The sequence below is a fragment of the Odocoileus virginianus genome, chromosome 11 (genome assembly GCF_023699985.2).
Source record: "Odocoileus virginianus isolate 20LAN1187 ecotype Illinois chromosome 11, Ovbor_1.2, whole genome shotgun sequence".
Taxonomy (NCBI): domain Eukaryota; kingdom Metazoa; phylum Chordata; class Mammalia; order Artiodactyla; family Cervidae; genus Odocoileus; species Odocoileus virginianus.
The window spans coordinates 48,611,743-48,629,164 of NC_069684.1; the positions used below are offsets into that span (position 1 = coordinate 48,611,743).

General features: G+C 33.6%; 1 protein-coding gene across 20 annotated transcripts in view; it reads left to right on the forward strand.

Annotated features, from left to right (window-relative positions):
• The window catches only part of CDC42BPA (CDC42 binding protein kinase alpha), a 290,294-nt gene that overhangs the window by 44,665 nt on the left and 228,207 nt on the right, over nucleotides 1-17,422 (forward strand). For all 20 annotated transcript variants that reach the window (XM_020915209.2, XM_020915219.2, XM_070474422.1 and 17 more), the window contains exon 2: nucleotides 7,960-8,051. In XM_020915209.2, coding sequence (XP_020770868.1) covers nucleotides 7,960-8,051 — 92 coding nt within the window. The remainder of the gene's footprint in view (nucleotides 1-7,959; nucleotides 8,052-17,422) is intronic.

The following is a 17,422-nucleotide window of genomic DNA, read 5'->3' on the forward strand; positions in this document are numbered from 1 at the left end:
AGGAAATCAGTCCTGAACATTCATTGGAAGGACTGATGCTGAAGCTGAAGCTCCTGTACTTTGGCCACCTGATGGGAAGAACTAAGTCATTGGAAAAGACCCTGATGCTGGGAAAGATTGAAGGCAGGAGGAGAAGGGGACAACAGAGGATGAGATGGTTGGATGGCATCACCGACTCAATGGACATGAGTTTGAGCAAGCTCCAGGAGTTGGTGATGAACAGGGAAGCCTGGCGTGCTTCAGTCCATGGAGTTGCAAAGATTCGGACGCGACTGAGAAACTGAACTGACTGATGTCGATAAATCACACAGTCTGCAGATTTTAACAGTTTTCTTTCTTCCTTTTCAATCTTTTTATCTGTTATTTCTTACTATACTGACTTGGACCACTATTACAATGTTAAGTAAAACTGATAATAACAATTATTTTAGTGGAAGTCATCCTTTATTTCCTAATTTTATAATTTTATTTGTTTGACTGTGCTGAGCCTTCATTGCTGTGTGAATTTTTCTCTAGTTGTGGCAAGCAGGGGCTTCTCTGTAGCTGTGGTGTGTGGCCTTCTCACTGCAGTGGTTTCTCTTGTTGCAGAGCACAGGCTCGAAGGCGCATAGGCTTCCGTAGTTGTGGCATGTGGGCTTCGTAGTTGCGGCTTCTGGGCTCTAGAGCACAGGCTCAACAGCTGCGTGAACCTAGTTGCTCCATGGCATGTAGGATCTTCGTGAATCAGGGATTGAACCCATGTCTCCTGCAGTAGCAGGTGGGTTCTTTACCAGTAAGTCACCAGGAAAGCCATATTTCCTAATTTTAAAGAGAAGAGTTTTAACATTTTACCTGTAAGTTTTATATGCTGTTTGCAACTGCTGCTGTTATTGCTGTCATTTATCAGGCCATAGAAATCTCCTTTTATTCCTCATTTGTTATAAATGTGGTTTTTAAAGTTGCATGAATTGTTCAATTGTTTAATTGAAATGTGTTTGTATATTTATTGATACATTAATTTGTCATAAATCTCTTTATGTGATAAATTATGCTAGTCAGTTTTCTAATGTTATAGATTCTTTGCATGCTTGGTATAAGCCCAACCTGGTCATATTATGTTATGTTATTTATACATTGCTTGATTTGTTTAGTTGGATAATTTGATGAGACTTTTTGCATCTATGTTTGTGAATCAGTTCAGTTCAGTCACTCAGTTGTGTCCAACTGTTTGCGACCCTATGAATTGCAGCATGCCAGGCTTCCCTGTCCATCACCAACTCCCAGAGCTCACTCAAACTCACATCCATCGAGTTCATGATGCAATCCAGCCATCTCGTCCTCATGAATGTTCATGAATAAGACTGTACTTTTGGCATGAGATTAGGATTACATGAATTGAATAGCTTCTCCTCTTTATTTATTGTTTGGAAAAATCTGTTTTACTGTGGGAATTTTCTCTTATATGTTTGGTTGAATATGCTTGTAAAGCGGTTCAGGATTGGTATTTTATGTGTGAAAGATTTTAAACTATTGATTCAGTTTACTTGTTGAACAATTCATATTTTCAATTTTTATCAGTTGCTCTTTTTAGTAACTTGTACACTTCCTTTTCAAATTTATGCCCTGAGTTGTTTATGACATTCTCTTACTATCTGTTTAATATCAGGAGCATCTGTAGTTTTGTCTAATTTTTCATTTCCAGTGTTGACATTTCTATACCTTCGTATTGTTTTCCCTTTCTTATGTTTTTATTTTACTGTGTTCAGTGATTTGTCCTTTGGCCTTGTTGAGCCTTTCTGTTTTATGCTTATTTTCAAATTAATATTATTTTTTTCTTCTTTATATTTTTGTTTTCTTCTTTCTAATTTTATTTTACTCTCTTGGTCTGACCTTTTGTGTTGTGTTTTTAACATCTTATATTTCATTTTTCCTTCTTTCCCATTATAAATACTGAGCGCTTTCCCATCCCAGTTATATTATAGAAGTTTTGGTATGTAATATTTTTATTATTAAGTAGTTCTGAATATTTTCTAGTTGCCTAATTAATTTCTTCAAAATTATTTTTGGATTTCAGAGCTTACAGATTTTCCCTGTGGTCTTTTTGTTATTGATTTGTAATTGCGCTTATTGCATATTATTCATAGAATTTTGTTTTTATGTTCCCAATACTTTGAATTTTTGTTGGAGATAGTTTTATGTTTTGCATATTATAGAAATTTGTAGAGGTTCAGTGTGTGTTTGAAAATTAATCCTCCAATGCTTAGGTGGAGTGTTATATATATGCCACTCAGTACGCTAAAAGTACAGTAAAGCCTTTTTTTGGTCTGCTTGAGCTATCAGTTACTGAGAGAGAGTAAAATCTACCTTTAGGAAGGTCAGTTTGTTCTTTTATGTCTATCAGTTTGGCTTTACATCTTTTGAGGTTATGTTACTGAGTGTATAAATCTTTAGACTTATTATGTCCTGGTTAAGTTCAGCTATTTTTTTTTTTAATCCTTAGGTATGGCTCCTTTAAATCTCTATTCCACTAGTGCCTCCCCACCTGGTATCTCTTTTGTTTAATTTTTATCGCTGTATTGATTTTGGGCGTGAGGACAGATGGTTAATGTTAGCCTCTATTTACTTTTTCTGAAATTTTATGTAAATTTAGTTAAGAACCTACTAAAACAGAATTTTAGAAAGGATGATCACATGTAAATATTGTATATTTGGAAAAGTACTTACAAAATATGGAAACTTCCAGCAATATTGGTAAAGAAAAGTAACAAATATAGACTTGAATATATATATATTAGTAACTAAAAAAGGATCAAACCTATTCATGTAGCAGGATTTATTTATTTTAAAAAATTTATTTTATTTATTTTTGACTCTGCTGGGCCTTTGTTGCTATGCAGGCTTTTCTCTAGTTGTGGCAAGTGGGGCTCCTCTCTAGGTGCAGCGCGTGGGCTCCTCATTGTGGTGGCTTCTCTTGTTGTGGCGCACAGGCTCTAGGACATGTGAACTTCCGTAGTTGCAGCACATGGACTCAGTACTGCGGTCTGCAGGCTGTAGAGTGCAGGCTCAATAGTTGTGTTGCACAGGATTAGTCGCTCTGTGGCGTGTGGGATCTTCCTGGATTCGAGATCAAACCTGTGTCTCCTGCATTGGCGGGCAATTTTTTTACCACTGAGCCACCAGGGAAGCCCCTGTATAGTAGGGTTTTATAAAGAAAAGAGTGTTTTGTCACCATATTCCAGTAAATTTGAAATTTTCAATACAGTGTATAATTTCTTAGAAGAATATAATTGATAACAGTTGTCACAGGTAGAAATATAAAAATGAAAATGACAGTCTGAAAGAAATCAGAGTATCAAAAGTACAACATAATGATGCATGTAAGATGTTTCACTACCAAGTTTTAGCAGACCGTACAGTCATAGTCTCCTTTGTCTTCTAAAACTTCTTTAGGTTTGTTTTTCACAGTGAGATCTCTAAACAATCTGGAATTATTTTATTTTAGAGAAAAGAAAAGAAGAAGCTACTCAACATATTACATGAGGTTGGTTTATCATTGGTACTAAATCAGATGAAGATAGTAGAGAAAAAAATATAATTATAAACCAACATTGTTTATAACCACGGATATAAAATACCTAAGTAAAATGAAAGCAAACCAATTTCATTTTTTTTTTCTTAAATATATTACAGCTACTTCCCTGGTGGCCCAGTGGCTAAGACTCTGCCCTCCCAATGCAGGGGTCCCAAGTTCAATCCCTGGCCAGGGAGCATGATTCCACTTGCCACAGCTAAGAGTTTGCGTGCTGAAACTAAGCAAACAATCCTGTATGCTGAACTAAGACCCAGCACAACCAAAATAAATAAATAAATAATAAATATAAAAAATATATTATAACCGAGGAAGATTTATCTCAAAGTGTACAAAGATGTGTCAGCTTCTAAAATCTTTTAAAGTAAAATGCCATGTTAAGAGAATAGAAAAGAAAACCAAATCTTGTCCACAGAGGTTGTAGTTAACAGTCCTACCAGTTATGTATAATACCTGTTATTCACACTCTGGAAAATCTTGGTGGTTTCAGATTCTTTTATTTCTGGCATATATGGTTGTTAAATAATAGAACATTACTAAGTTTATTTGCAGTTCTCTAATTCCTGTATTGTGAATATAGTTTTCTGTTTATTAGACATTTGCATTCAACACATTGAAAAATTGGGAGAGTAACACGGCACAGTCTGTTTACTTGAGAGCAAAACTGTTTTATTTATCTTTATACCTCTTACATCTTATAAAATGCTCAGCATATAGTGAGTATTCAGAGTTACTTTCTGAGTGGATAAATATTGGTAAACTATGAGACGTTTGAAGAAATTTGTGAAACTCATTTTTGAATGTAAATAGAATCGTTTTGTTGTGTCAAAGAAATCCTATTTTTGCTAACAGTTTCCAGGAAATAAAGAATGGACAGAATTACCTTTTTAATTCATGTTGTTAGTAGTAATACACGGTGCCATAAAATGTGGATATCTGACAGAATCCTTAATCATAATCATACGTGATTTAACTACTCATTTTCTTGGTGCTTACAGAATGTATACTATTGCATGGAAAGATAATATCATTTATTTTTTTTACATATTGTTACTCTTTGTACCTTTGCTAAAGATTGTTTCAGAAACCATTTGCTTACCTGAATTGTATTTCAGATACTTTCAAAAGTTTCTTTTCCTATTTTATGATAGTGTTTTAGAGGATTGAAATACTTAGATTTCTAACCTTTTAGATAATATTACCCAGAGGAAGGCATATATAGAATTATTCTTTAACCATAGTTGTCTGTGATGAATTTGCTGTCTTTGGATTTAGGGTCAGAATGAAACAGAGATATAGAACATATCCTCTGCTTGGATTAAGATATTTGGAAATCTTGAGGGGGAGAGGGTTATAAAGAGAAGTACAAGAAACAAAGAACTGTTCAATGTAATGTAAGCTGTGTTGTGATATTTTCCAGCTCTAGCTGACAACTAGAGTAATACTAGTCTCCCCTGGCTGGCTCCAGGTCTTTATTTTTAATTTACACATTCTATTTGTACCAATTTTAGCCAAGTATTTCCGATACACTTGTGTAGAAGCAGGGAAAGAGAGGGACACTAGTCTCAAGATTATTGCACTATTTCTTGCCATGGCCTTATAACCCACCTCAGTCAGTCAGTTCAGTCGTTCAGTCGTATCTGACTCCTTGTGACCCCATGATCACAGCACGCCAGGCCTCCCTGTCACCACCAACCCGGAGTTTACTCCAACTCATGTCCATCGAGTCGGTGATGCCATCCAGCCATCTCATCCTCTGTCATCCCGTTCTCCTCCTGCCCCCAATCCCTCCCAGCATCAGGGTCTTTTACAATGAGTCAACTCTTCACATGAGGTGGCCAAAGTACTGGAGTTTCAGCTTCAGCATCAGTCCATCAATGAACACCCAGGACTGATCTCCTTTAGGATGGACTGGTTGGATCTCCTTGCAGTCCAAGGGACTCTCAGGAGTCTTCTCCAACACCACAGTTCAAAAGCATCAATTTTTTGGCGCTCAGCTTTCTTCACAGTCTAACTCTCACATTCATATACAAACACTGGAAAAACCATAGCCTTGACCAGACGGACCTTTGTGGACAAAGTGATGTCTCTGCTTTTTAATATGCTGTCTAGGTTGGTCATAACTTTCCTTCCAAGGAGTAAGCATCTTTTAATTTCATGGCTACAATCACCATCTGCAGTGATTCTGGAGCCCCCCCAAATAAAGTCTGACAGTGTTTCCACTGTTTCCCCATCTATTTCCCATGAAGTGATGGGACCAGATGCCATGATCTTAGTTTTCTGAATGTTGAGCTTTTTCACTCTCCTCTTTCACTTTTATCAAGAGGCTTTTTAGTTCCTCTTCACTTCTGCCATAAGGGTGATGTCATCTGCATATCTGAGGTTATTGATATTTCTCCCTGCAATCTTGATTCCAGCTTGTGCTTCTTCCAGCCCAGCATTTCTCATGATGTACCCTGCATATAAGTTAAATAAGCAGGCTGACAATATACAGCCTTGACGTACTCCTTTTCCTGTTTGGCACCAGTCTGTTGTTCCATGTCCAGTTCTAACTGTTGCTTCCTGACCCGCATAACGCACCTACACCTTTGTAAATGATCCATTTGTAAATAAACTGTCCTCAGATGGGAGTAGTTTATTTCTGTTAGGACCCTGATTGGTTTCACAGTTTCACCATTTGTCCAGTCCAGTTTGTTCAAAACTAAGATGTCTCGGTTATTTTATCGAAATGTTAACTGCCTGACTTTACATCCTCTCTCACAGTGTGAGATCCTTTATATCTTCATTCAGATTTGATCTGTTTATTTGATCTTCATCTTTTCTGTTGTGTGAATTCCAAATCAATCTGTATTTCCTTTCCTGACAATCTAAAGCAGAGATCTAAACCACTGCAGAAACTTCTAAACCAATGCAGAAATCTCTCATAGACTGTGTTCTGCAGTGTGGAATACCCCTCTTTTCTAAACTAGTTAGGGCTAAATATCTTAGACCAAAACAAGTGGTAAGGCATTCTGTGTTTCTTTCACTTTTCTAGTGCTTAAATATATATCTTTAATCTTCTACATGCTGGTCCATGGTAGGAAGTAGAAGAGATCTGTACCCATATATAAAGACCTTTTAATCATATTAACTCCTTTTTGTGTGAGAATAAGGGGGGACATCAGAGGAGGAAAGGTGACAGGTCTAAATTTCTCTCAGAGACAGCAGAACATATAATTTATTTTATAATTTCTAAAAAATTTCAATATATTCCATATAATAATGTTTAAGTTTCTTGTATGGCATCCAAGGCCATTTCCATTTTCCATTTTCTAGCCCTGATTTCTCTTTTATTGTTACAATTCTATTACAGCAATGAATTATTTACTGCTATCACCCAAAGTTCACTTTCTTGCTTCCCTTAATTTGCAAATATCTCTCCCTTTGCTGGGAATGGGGCTTCCCTGGTTGCTCAGAGGGTAAAGCATCTGCTTGCAATGTGGGAGACCCGAGTTCAATTCCTGGGTTGGGAAGATCCCCTGGAGAAGGAAATGGCAACCCACTCCAGTGTTCTTGCCTGGAGAATCCCATGGATGGAGAAGCCTGGCAGGCTACAGTCCATGGGGTCACAAAGGGTCAGACATAACTGAGCGACTTCACTTTCACTTTGCTGGGAATATCTACAGTGCAAACAGGTAAAGTAGCAAAGTTTGCTTAGTCCTCAAGGCCCAGGTCCAAACTTACTCCCTCATTAGTGTTCACATAAGAGAATTAGGGTTCCATTCTCACTGACCCTGAAGTGCTTTGTATCTATCTCTATTAGAAACTTTGATCACATTATTATGTTATGCATTTACATACTGTGTAAACAGTCTTTCAGAAAGACTGTGAAGTTCTTGAATGAAGGTACCATATTGTCATTATATTTGTTTAAAACTCCAGTAATTGCCACCATGCTTTGTATAATATCAGCTCTTGCTAAAGGCATGTTAAAAGAAGATATGAATGAATGTGGCAGAAATTTTAATTTAATGTGTGGGAATTGCTGAATCTCTCTGGTGCCAACATATTTCCTTTTACTCCTTGGATCTTTGTGTTAAAATATATATCTAGCATTGAGTTAGAATACATGGAATGTTTAACATAAGAATATATTGATCTCATTTGTATGTCACTGCTACTTTGCATTATTTCATATGTTATTTGGCTTTTAAAAATATGTTTTCCACCAAAAATATAATTCATATGTAAGAAATAAATTAAACATGGAAATTAAAACTATTTCTTCTCAATATAGTTTCATGGGACTGTTAAAATACTTCAGCTTAATCCTTAATCATAATGTTTAAGAAGTACTGTTTACATCTAATTTGTATCACATTTCAATAATTGATATTACATTTTTGTTTCAGCTAAACCATTTACTTCTAAAGTGAAACAGATGCGATTACATAGAGAAGACTTTGAAATATTAAAGGTGATTGGTCGAGGGGCTTTTGGAGAGGTAAGAGATAAAGATTTTATAGAGATCTGATATTTGTTTTGCAAGCTATTTTATACAGTCTTTGAAAGAATTTAACTGAAATATTATTTACTTGCTTTTGTAGTTGCTATTATTGATCAGAAATCATTAAAATTTTGAATGAAATCTTTCTACATGGATTTTTTCCCCAGTGTTTTTCTAGTGTTTGTTATTGAAGTTTGAGTGTGTAGACTCTTCTGTTTGCCTATTTGTCTCTCCTTGTGTCAATAGTACACTTCCTTAAATTAACTTTAGTTTGAGAAGTCAATATCTGGTAGTGTATTTACTATAACTTCTCTCTTTGCCTCTCTTGTTAACCCTTTATATTTTCGTATAACTTTGGAATAAATGTTTCAGTTTGTATTTACACTTAAAAATCCACATCTACACTCAGCACTCACATATCTGGAATTTTGATTAGGATTGCACTTAACTAGAGATTACTTTGAAGTTAATTTACATCTTAATAATATTGAGTCAACCAATCCATGAACATAGTATGTCCCTTCATTTATTTAGGGCTTTATAAATTTAACCCATGGATTATTTGTAGTTTTCATTCAGTAGAGATAATTTATGCATTTTTTCAGCAGATTTATTCCTAGGTATGTTATATTCTTCATGCTGTTTTAATTAGATTGTTTGTTAAGTTTTATTTTCTAATTGTTTTTACTAGTAGTTAGAACTACAATTGAACTTTGTTTATTGACCTCATACCCAGCAACCTAGCTAATTGTACTTTTAAAATCATGAATTGTGTTGGATTTTAATCAGTGCTTTATCAGCATCTTTTGAGACATGACTTTTCTCCTTAATTAGTTGAGTTACATTGATTTATTTTCAAATGTGAAACTAACTTTGCATTTCTAAAATAAGCCAGCTTTGTTGGGATATGTTATCCTTTTAATTTACTGTTGGATTTGGTTTACTATTTGTGTGTGTGTGTTTTGGATCTTTAACAGGAATTGGCCTGACATTTTCCTACTTAGCACATCCTGATCAGATTTTGGTATCTTGGTTATACTGGCCTCATAAAAAGAGGGAGGTGTTTCCTCTTTTATTGTTCTCTAGAAGAGTTTGAGAAGATTATTATTATTTCTTCCTTAAATGCTGAGAAGATTTCATTGGTGAAGTCATTTAAGTCTGGAGGTTCCTAGAGAGAGAGTTTTAAATTATATATTCATTTTTAAACATTGAAATTGGACTATGTGGATTTTCTGCATAGGTGTGTCAGTTTTGCTAGTTCATCCACGTCACCTAATTTTTCAAATTTATTACTGTATTGGTCATTTGAGCTTCTCATATTTTTCATTTGTTATGCTTTGAGGTTTATCAATTCTGTTATTTATTTCAATGAATTAAATTTTGCCCTTTGAATTTTCCTATACTAGATTTGTTTTCTGTTTCATTAGTTTTTGCTTCTAAAATATTCTCTGTCTTTGGTTTTAACTTGCTGCTCTTTTTCTAACTTATGGAGATAGAGCACTGATTTCTAGCTCTTTTCAATGACCTGAAAGGCTGTATCTTTTCCTCTAAGCAACTTTAGCTATAGCCAAGTTTTGAAGTGTCATATTTTCATTACAGTTATCCTTAAAATATAGTGTAATTTCCAATGTGATTTTAGATTTCTCTAGTGGGTTTTTTTAAATCTTTGATTTTAGAAGTTTATTTCTCAATCTCTTCTTGGTGCATTTTTAGTTACATTTCTGTTTCTGAGTGATAATTTAAGTCTAAAGCAGTCAGGGAGTATGCACTGTGCGCTTTACATCTCTGAAACTTGCTGTACGGTGTTCTGGAAATAGCGGCTAGGTGAAAGATATTAACCTTGTTTAAATCTTCCATATCCTTAGTGTTCTTCCTGCTTGTTGCTTATTTCCAGAGAGAGGATTTGCTTATTTCTTTTTTATTTCTTTCTGTTTTCACTGATAGCAAATATAACATTATTATATCTCCCTAGTTATTAACTCTTTTATCAGGATGTAATGATACCTGTTATCTCTAAGTAATAAAGTTAAACTTTACTTCATCTGATATTAGTTGAATGATTGCAACTCTTATTAGTCTTCTGCATTAAATATCTTATTCCACCCTTTTAGTCTCAGTTTTCTATAACTTTTCATGTTTACCATTTAATAGAATATAGTTTTTGGTTTTTAATTCAGTCTGATAAATTTCTTTTTTTCTTTTTTTGAGTTAATAATATTGAAGTTTTATTTTTGTGCTTTTTTTTTTTCATTTATTTTTATTAGTTGGAGGCTAATCACTTTACAATACCGCATTGGGTCTTGTCATACATTGACATGAATCAGCCATGGATTTACATGTATTCCCCATCCCGATCCCCCCTCCCACCTCCCTCTCTACCCAGTCCCTCTGGGTCTTCCCAGTGCACCAGGCCCGAGCACTTGTCTCATGCATCCAACCTGGGCTGGTGATCTGTTTCACCCTAGATAATATACATGTTTCGATGCTGTTCTCTTGAAACATCCCACCCTCGCCTTCTCCCACAGAGTCCACAAGTCTGTTCTGTACATCTGTGTCTCTTTTTCTGTTTTGCATATAGGGTTATCGTTACCATCTTTCTAAATTCCATATATATGCGTTAGTATGCTGTAATGGTCTTTATCTTTCTGGCTTACTTCACTCTGTATAATGGGCTCCAGTTTCATCCATCTCATTAGAACTGATTCAAATGATTTTTAATGGCTGAGTAATATTCCATGGTGTATATGTAACACAGCTTCCTTATCCATTCGTCTGATGATGGGCATCTAGGTTGCTTCCATGTCCTGGCTATTATAAACAGTGCTGTGATGAGCATTGGGGTGCACATGTCTCTTTCAGATCTGGTTTCCTCGGTGTGTGTGCCCAGAAGTGGGATTGCTGGGTCATATGGCAGTTCTATTTCCAGTTTTTTAAGGAATCTCCACACTGTTCTCCATAGCGGCTGTACTAGTTTGCATTCCCACCAACAGTGTAAGAGGGTTCCCTTTTCTCCACACCCTCTCCAGCATTTATTGCTTGTAGACTTTTGGATAGCAGCCATCCTGACTGGCATGTAATGGTACCTCATTGTGGTTTTGATTTGCATTTCTCTGATAATGAGTGATGTTGAGCATCTTTTCATGTGTTTGTTAGCCATCTGCACGTCTTCTTTGGAGAAATGTCTGTTTATTTCTTTGGCCCATTTTTTGATTGGGTCATTTATTTTTCTGGAATTGAGCTGCAGTAGTTGCTTGTATATTTTTGAGATGAATCCTTTGTCTGTTGCTTCGTTTGCTATTATTTTCTCCCAATCTGAGGGCTGTCTTTTCACCTTGCTTATAGTTTCCTTTGTTGTGCAAAAGCTTTTAAGTTTCATTAGGTCCCATTTGTTTATTTCTGCTTTTATTCCAGTATTCTGGGAGGTGGGTCATAGACGATCCTGCTGTGATTTATGTCAGAGCGTATTTTGCCTGTTTATCTTTAATTGGAGTATAGTCAGTTGGCATTTAAATATAATTACATTATTATTATTTGTTTTCTATTTGTCTTGCACATTTAGTATTATGTGCAATAATGTTAATGTTATGTGCAATTATGTTAATCAATTCTTGGATTAACTGAGTATTTTAAATTATTCTTTCCCCCTTCTATTAATTTCTTAGTTGCACCTTCTTTTATTGATTTCCTGAGATTGCTTCTTGTATACTTAGTAAATTTGTATTGAGTGGCCAAAATTTTGCTTTGGTTTTTCCATAACATCTCACAGAAAAACCTGAATGAACTTTTGGCCAATCCAATATTTTGCCATTTTGCATTTTTTTTGGTCATTATTGTCTTTTAGCTCTATATATATTTGAAACCCCAAAAGATATGATTATACTGTCCCTCTTCATTTTAGATATACCCATGTATTTACAGTTTTTTTACTGTTCACATTCACATATTTATTTATTTCTCATAGGCTTTTCCTTTTGACTTAAAAATGTCCTTTAGTAATATTTTGCCAGGTCTGCTGAGATAAATAATCTGCCATTTTTTTTGTCTGAAAATACATTTATTTTGAGGTATTAAAAAAATTGTGTTATATATATATACTTAGCTCAGTGAATTTGTACATTTGCATGAACTTCTGTAACCTTTGTGTTGATCAAAATAGGCTTCTATTGCCCGCCTCTCTGTAAATAACCACCTTCTCATTAACCATCTATTCTGACTTCTATAATTATAGATTTATTTTGCCTGTTTTTGGATGCTATACTAGTGGAATTATATAATATATATATATATTTCTTTTGTTTGTGGCTTCTTTTGCTCAGTATTATGCTTGTATAATTCAGTTTTGTTTTTTATCGATCCACAGTATTCCTCTGTATGAATATACTACAAGTACTCAAATTTATTTTTGACTGTTGTTAATAATGTTGTTATGGACATTCATATACATGTCTTTTGGGAGACAGAAGCATTCATCTCTGTTTGTTATAATCCTAGTAGAATTTGGGTCACATGGTAGGCATATTTAGATTTAGTTGGTAGTGCCAAATAATATCCCAGTTGGTTAGTTCAGATTATACTCCCGCCAACAGTGTGTGAAGGTCCCAGTTGCTTCACAACCTCACCAGCAGTTGGGTCAATTTTTAGACTTTAGATATTTTTTTTGGTGGATGAGTGTAGTGGTATTGATTGTGATTTCATTTTATATTTCCTGATAACTTTAACATTTAAAGTTGAGCTCATTTTCATATCACTTCATGTAACTTGGACATCGTTTTTTTGTAAAGTGCACATTTGGGGTCTGGGGGAGTGGGAACAGGTGACTTATTGGTATATTCTGGATACAAGTTCTTTGTTAGAGGTTTGTGTGTGTGCGCATGTGTGTACATGCATACTCATGTATTAAACAAAATCTCTTCCTGTCTGTGGCTTGACTTTTCTCTGTATAGATCTTTTATTGAAGAGAAGATTTTAATTTTGATGAAATGCATTTAGTTAAGCTTTTCTTTATGATTAGTGTTTTTTTTTGTATTTGTTAATTTTTTTCTACCCTGAAGGTCATGAAGATGTTTCCTGTTATATAATCTATAAAAAATCTTTTTCATTTAGGTCTATGATCCATCTGGTATTATTTTGTGTTCTGTGAGGTATAGTCAAGGTTCATTTTATTCTTTGTGGATTTCACAGCATCATTTATTTAAAGACTACTTTTCTACATTTGGTTACAAAGGAACTTCTGTTGGTCAGGTTTTATGTGTGCTACTTTTATTAATTTTTAATAGTTTTTAATGTAGAATTTTTGTTTGTGTTTCGTTAAATTTATTTTGGGGTCTTTGATGTTTATTGATGAGCCTATAACTGTTGCTAGACTAGAAATACAATTAATTTTTGTGTATTGATCTTGTATTTAAATATCTTGATGTATTGACTAAGTCTAGTGTATTTATAAATTTTTAAAAAATTTCATGTGCATAGTCATACCATTTCCAAATAATGACAGCTTTTTTCTTTCTTTCATTTTTCCTTTTACTTCTTTTTCCATATTATTGCAATAGAGAACTTTTTGCTTAAAACATTGAATTCAGTTGTTGAAAATAAATTTTTGTGTGGTTTGTGATTCAGGGTAAGTACAAAGTTTGCTATAGATTTTTTTTTTTTAATTGTTGCTCTTTTTAGGTTAAGGATATACTTTTTTTTAGGTGAAGGAAGTTTTCCTTGTAGCCCTAGTTTGTTGAGAGCTTTTATCAATCACTAGAGTTAACTTTTGTCAAAAGGTTTTCTATATCTGTTTTGATTACATGATTTAACTTCTATGTTTGGTTAATGTGGAAGTAATATTGATTAATTTTTAAATATACCAGTAGTGAATTGCTATATAAATCTGGTTGTTCCTGATGTATTCTTTTAGTATAGTGTTGGTTTTGATTTGCTAATATTTTGTTTACCATTTTTTGTTATGTGCATGAAAAAGATTGGCCTTTAATTTATCTATCTTTTAATTTCCTTATATTTTAAAAATGTTACGCTTATCTCTTAAGACAATTTGGGAGTTATTCACATACTATCAATTTCCTGAATTTGTTTAAGATTATTGCTATTTCTTTATATGTTTGAAAGTATTCTCTGGTGAAGCCATCTAGATTAGGAGTGCAGTTTCTTTTGGTTGGTTGTTTATATTTTTGGAGGTAAATTTTATATATGTTGAAATACACTAGTTGTATTATGTATAATTCTATGGGTTTTGACAAATGGATTCACCTTTCTCAAGATACAGAATGTTTCTGTCACTCTAAGAAGTTCCCTTTCCTGCCAGTTTCCTGTAACTTCTGTCAAGTGGCAACCACTATTCTAAATTTTAACCATGGATTAGTATTGACCATTTGAAAATTTCATGTAAGTGAAAATCATACCATATATAATCTTTTGTGTCTGGCTTCCTTTGCTCAAAATATATCTGTGAGATTCATTCTTGTGATCAAATGTAGTAATACTTTTTACTGCTGATTAGTATACTGCTTTTTTAGTATACCATAATTTATTCTTCTATTGATAAACAATTGCATAGTTTCTCATTTTTGGTTGTTAGTATTAAAACTGAAGTGAATATTTGTGTACAAGTTTTATGGAACTGTGTATTCATTTTTCTTTGATAAATAATGGATTGGAACTGCTCTGTTAAGTAGTGGATGCATATTTAAATTTAAAAGAAACTACCACTTATTTTTTCTAATAGGGTTGTACCATTTTATATTCCTATCAGTTCTGTGTTCTCACCAGTATTTTTTTTTTTGTTAGTCTTTTAAATTTAGTTATTCTAATGGATGTGTAATAATGTCTTATGGCTAAATTGCATTGTTATGTGGATTTGTGTTATATAAAAATGTAATGATTAGTTTTTGTGTTATATCTTCCTTTATGAAGTATATGTTCAGATATTTTGTTCATTGAAAAAAATGAGGTATTTGTGTCATCATTAAGTTGTAAGAATTCTTTATATTTTATATTTATAAATGTCTTTTGTCAGATAAATAGTTTGTCAGTATTATCTCAAAGGCTGCATAAATTTCCTGTTAATTTTCTTAAAAATGTCTTTTGATGAGCAGAAGTTAGGTTTAATTTTATCAGTTTTTTTTCCTTTATGGTTGTTTTTTTCCTGTGTTCTTTGTAATAAATCCTTATTCTATATCCAGGTCAAAGAGATACTTACATATGTCTTTCCCTAAAGCCATTGTAGTTTTAGCTCTTATGTTTAGATTGGTGATTCATTTCAGATTAATTCATGTGTGAGATAAGGATCGAGGTTCATTTTTTTCCATGTGGCTATTCACATGGCACACGGCAGTTGTTTCAGCACCATTTGTTGAAAAGGCTGTTTCTCCTCTATTGAATTACTTCAGTACCTTTGTCAAAAATGTCAATTGACCATACGAATGTTGATCTGTTTTCCCTCTTTCTGTTCTATTTCATCAATATCTTTTTCTATCCTTATGTCAGTACCACACAATCTTGATTTTGTAGGTTTATACTGTAGAGTTGAGTGTATATAATTAAATGTAAGTTCTCCTTTTTAAAAAATTGTTTTAACTGAGGACTTTTCCATTATTTATATAAATTTTAGAAATCAGGGGGTCAGTTTCCATAAAAACTTAGTGGTATTGAAATTGAGTTTTCATTCAATTTATTGATCAATTTTTGGAGGACTGACATCTTAATCTTGAGTTTACTAGTTAGTTCATGAACATGACAGTTTTCTTTGTCTTTTAACTTTTTTAAAGAGTACTTTGTAATTTTAGTGTTTAGGCCTTGTTCATAATTTGTTAAGTTTATTACTAAAGTTTTTGTTTTTTGATGCTAATATAAATATTAAAAAATTTATATTTCACATAGTATGCTCTTAGTGTGTAGATATACCATTCATTTTTGTATCTGACTTTATTTTCCAAATTCATTTATTATTTTTTAAATAGTTTTTTGTGTTTTTTTTGGTTGCTACTTTCTTAGTTGTTCCCTGCAAACAGCCATATTATCTGAGAATAGGAATAGTATCCTTTTCACTTTCTAGAGTTTGTGTTCTATTTCTCTATTTTGACTTATACTAATTCGGACCTCTAATATAATGTTGAATGGGTATCTTGAGGTACATATCCTTACTTTATTCCTGAATTTAAGGAGATAGGATTTAGTGTTTGACTAGTAAGTATGATGTTAATTGTATGTGTTTTTGTAGGTACCCTTTATCTGATTAAAGAAATTAACTTCTGTTATTAGTTTGCTGACGATTTAGTAGTCATGCGGATTTACTCTTTTATTCTGTTAATTTGGTGGATTAATTTGATGGATTTTTAAAATAGGCTTTGTGTTTTTTTGAGTAGTTTTAGGTCCATGGCAAGATTGAGTACAAAGTACAAAGAATTTTTGTATACCCCTTTCCCTTGCACATGTGCAGCCTCTCATTATAGGCCTACCACACAAGAATGATATATTTAACTGTTGAATCTACATTGACATATCATAAGGTATAGTCTATATTAGGCTTCACTCTTGGTGTTATACATTAGAAAAATGTATAGTTACATTTATCCAGCATTTTAGTATAATACATAATAGTTTTTCACTGCTTAAAAATCCTCTGTGCTCTGCCTATCCATCCCTTCCCTCTCCTAACCTCTGATAACCACTGATAGTTTTCCTGCCTCCATAGTTTTGCCTTTTCCCAAAGCTATACAGTATATAGCTTTTTCAGATTGGCTTCTTCCATGTAACAATAGTCATTTTAAGTTTCCTTTGTGTCTGTGTTGCTTGATGACTCCTTTCTTTTTAGTACCAGGGAATATTTCATTGTTTGAATGCACCACTGCTTATTTATCCTTTTACCTACTGAAGGACATCTTTGTTTTTTACCAAGTTTTGGTAATTATGAACAAAGCTGCTATAAACAGTCATGTGCAAGTTGTTGTGTGGACATCAATTTTCAATTCATTTGCCTAAATACCAAGAAACAGAATTGCTGAATCATATGTTTAAGAGCATTATTTAAGTTTTGTAAGAAACCACCAAACAGTCTACCAAAGTGGCTGTACCATTGTGCATTCCCCCCAGCAGTGAATGAGAGTTCCTATTGCTCCACATGCTCACCATCATTTAGCAGTTGTCAGTATTTTGAATTTTGGTCATTCTAATGGGTGTGTAGTGGCATCTTATTGTTTTAATTTGTAGTTCCCTAGAGGATGTTGAGCATCTTTTCATGTGCTTATTTATCATCTGTATATCTTCTTTGGTAAAGCATATATTAAGATCTTTAATCTTTTAACAGGATGGTTTGTTTTCTTATTGTGGAACTTTAAGAGATTTTTTTTATGCTACATTTTAGATGA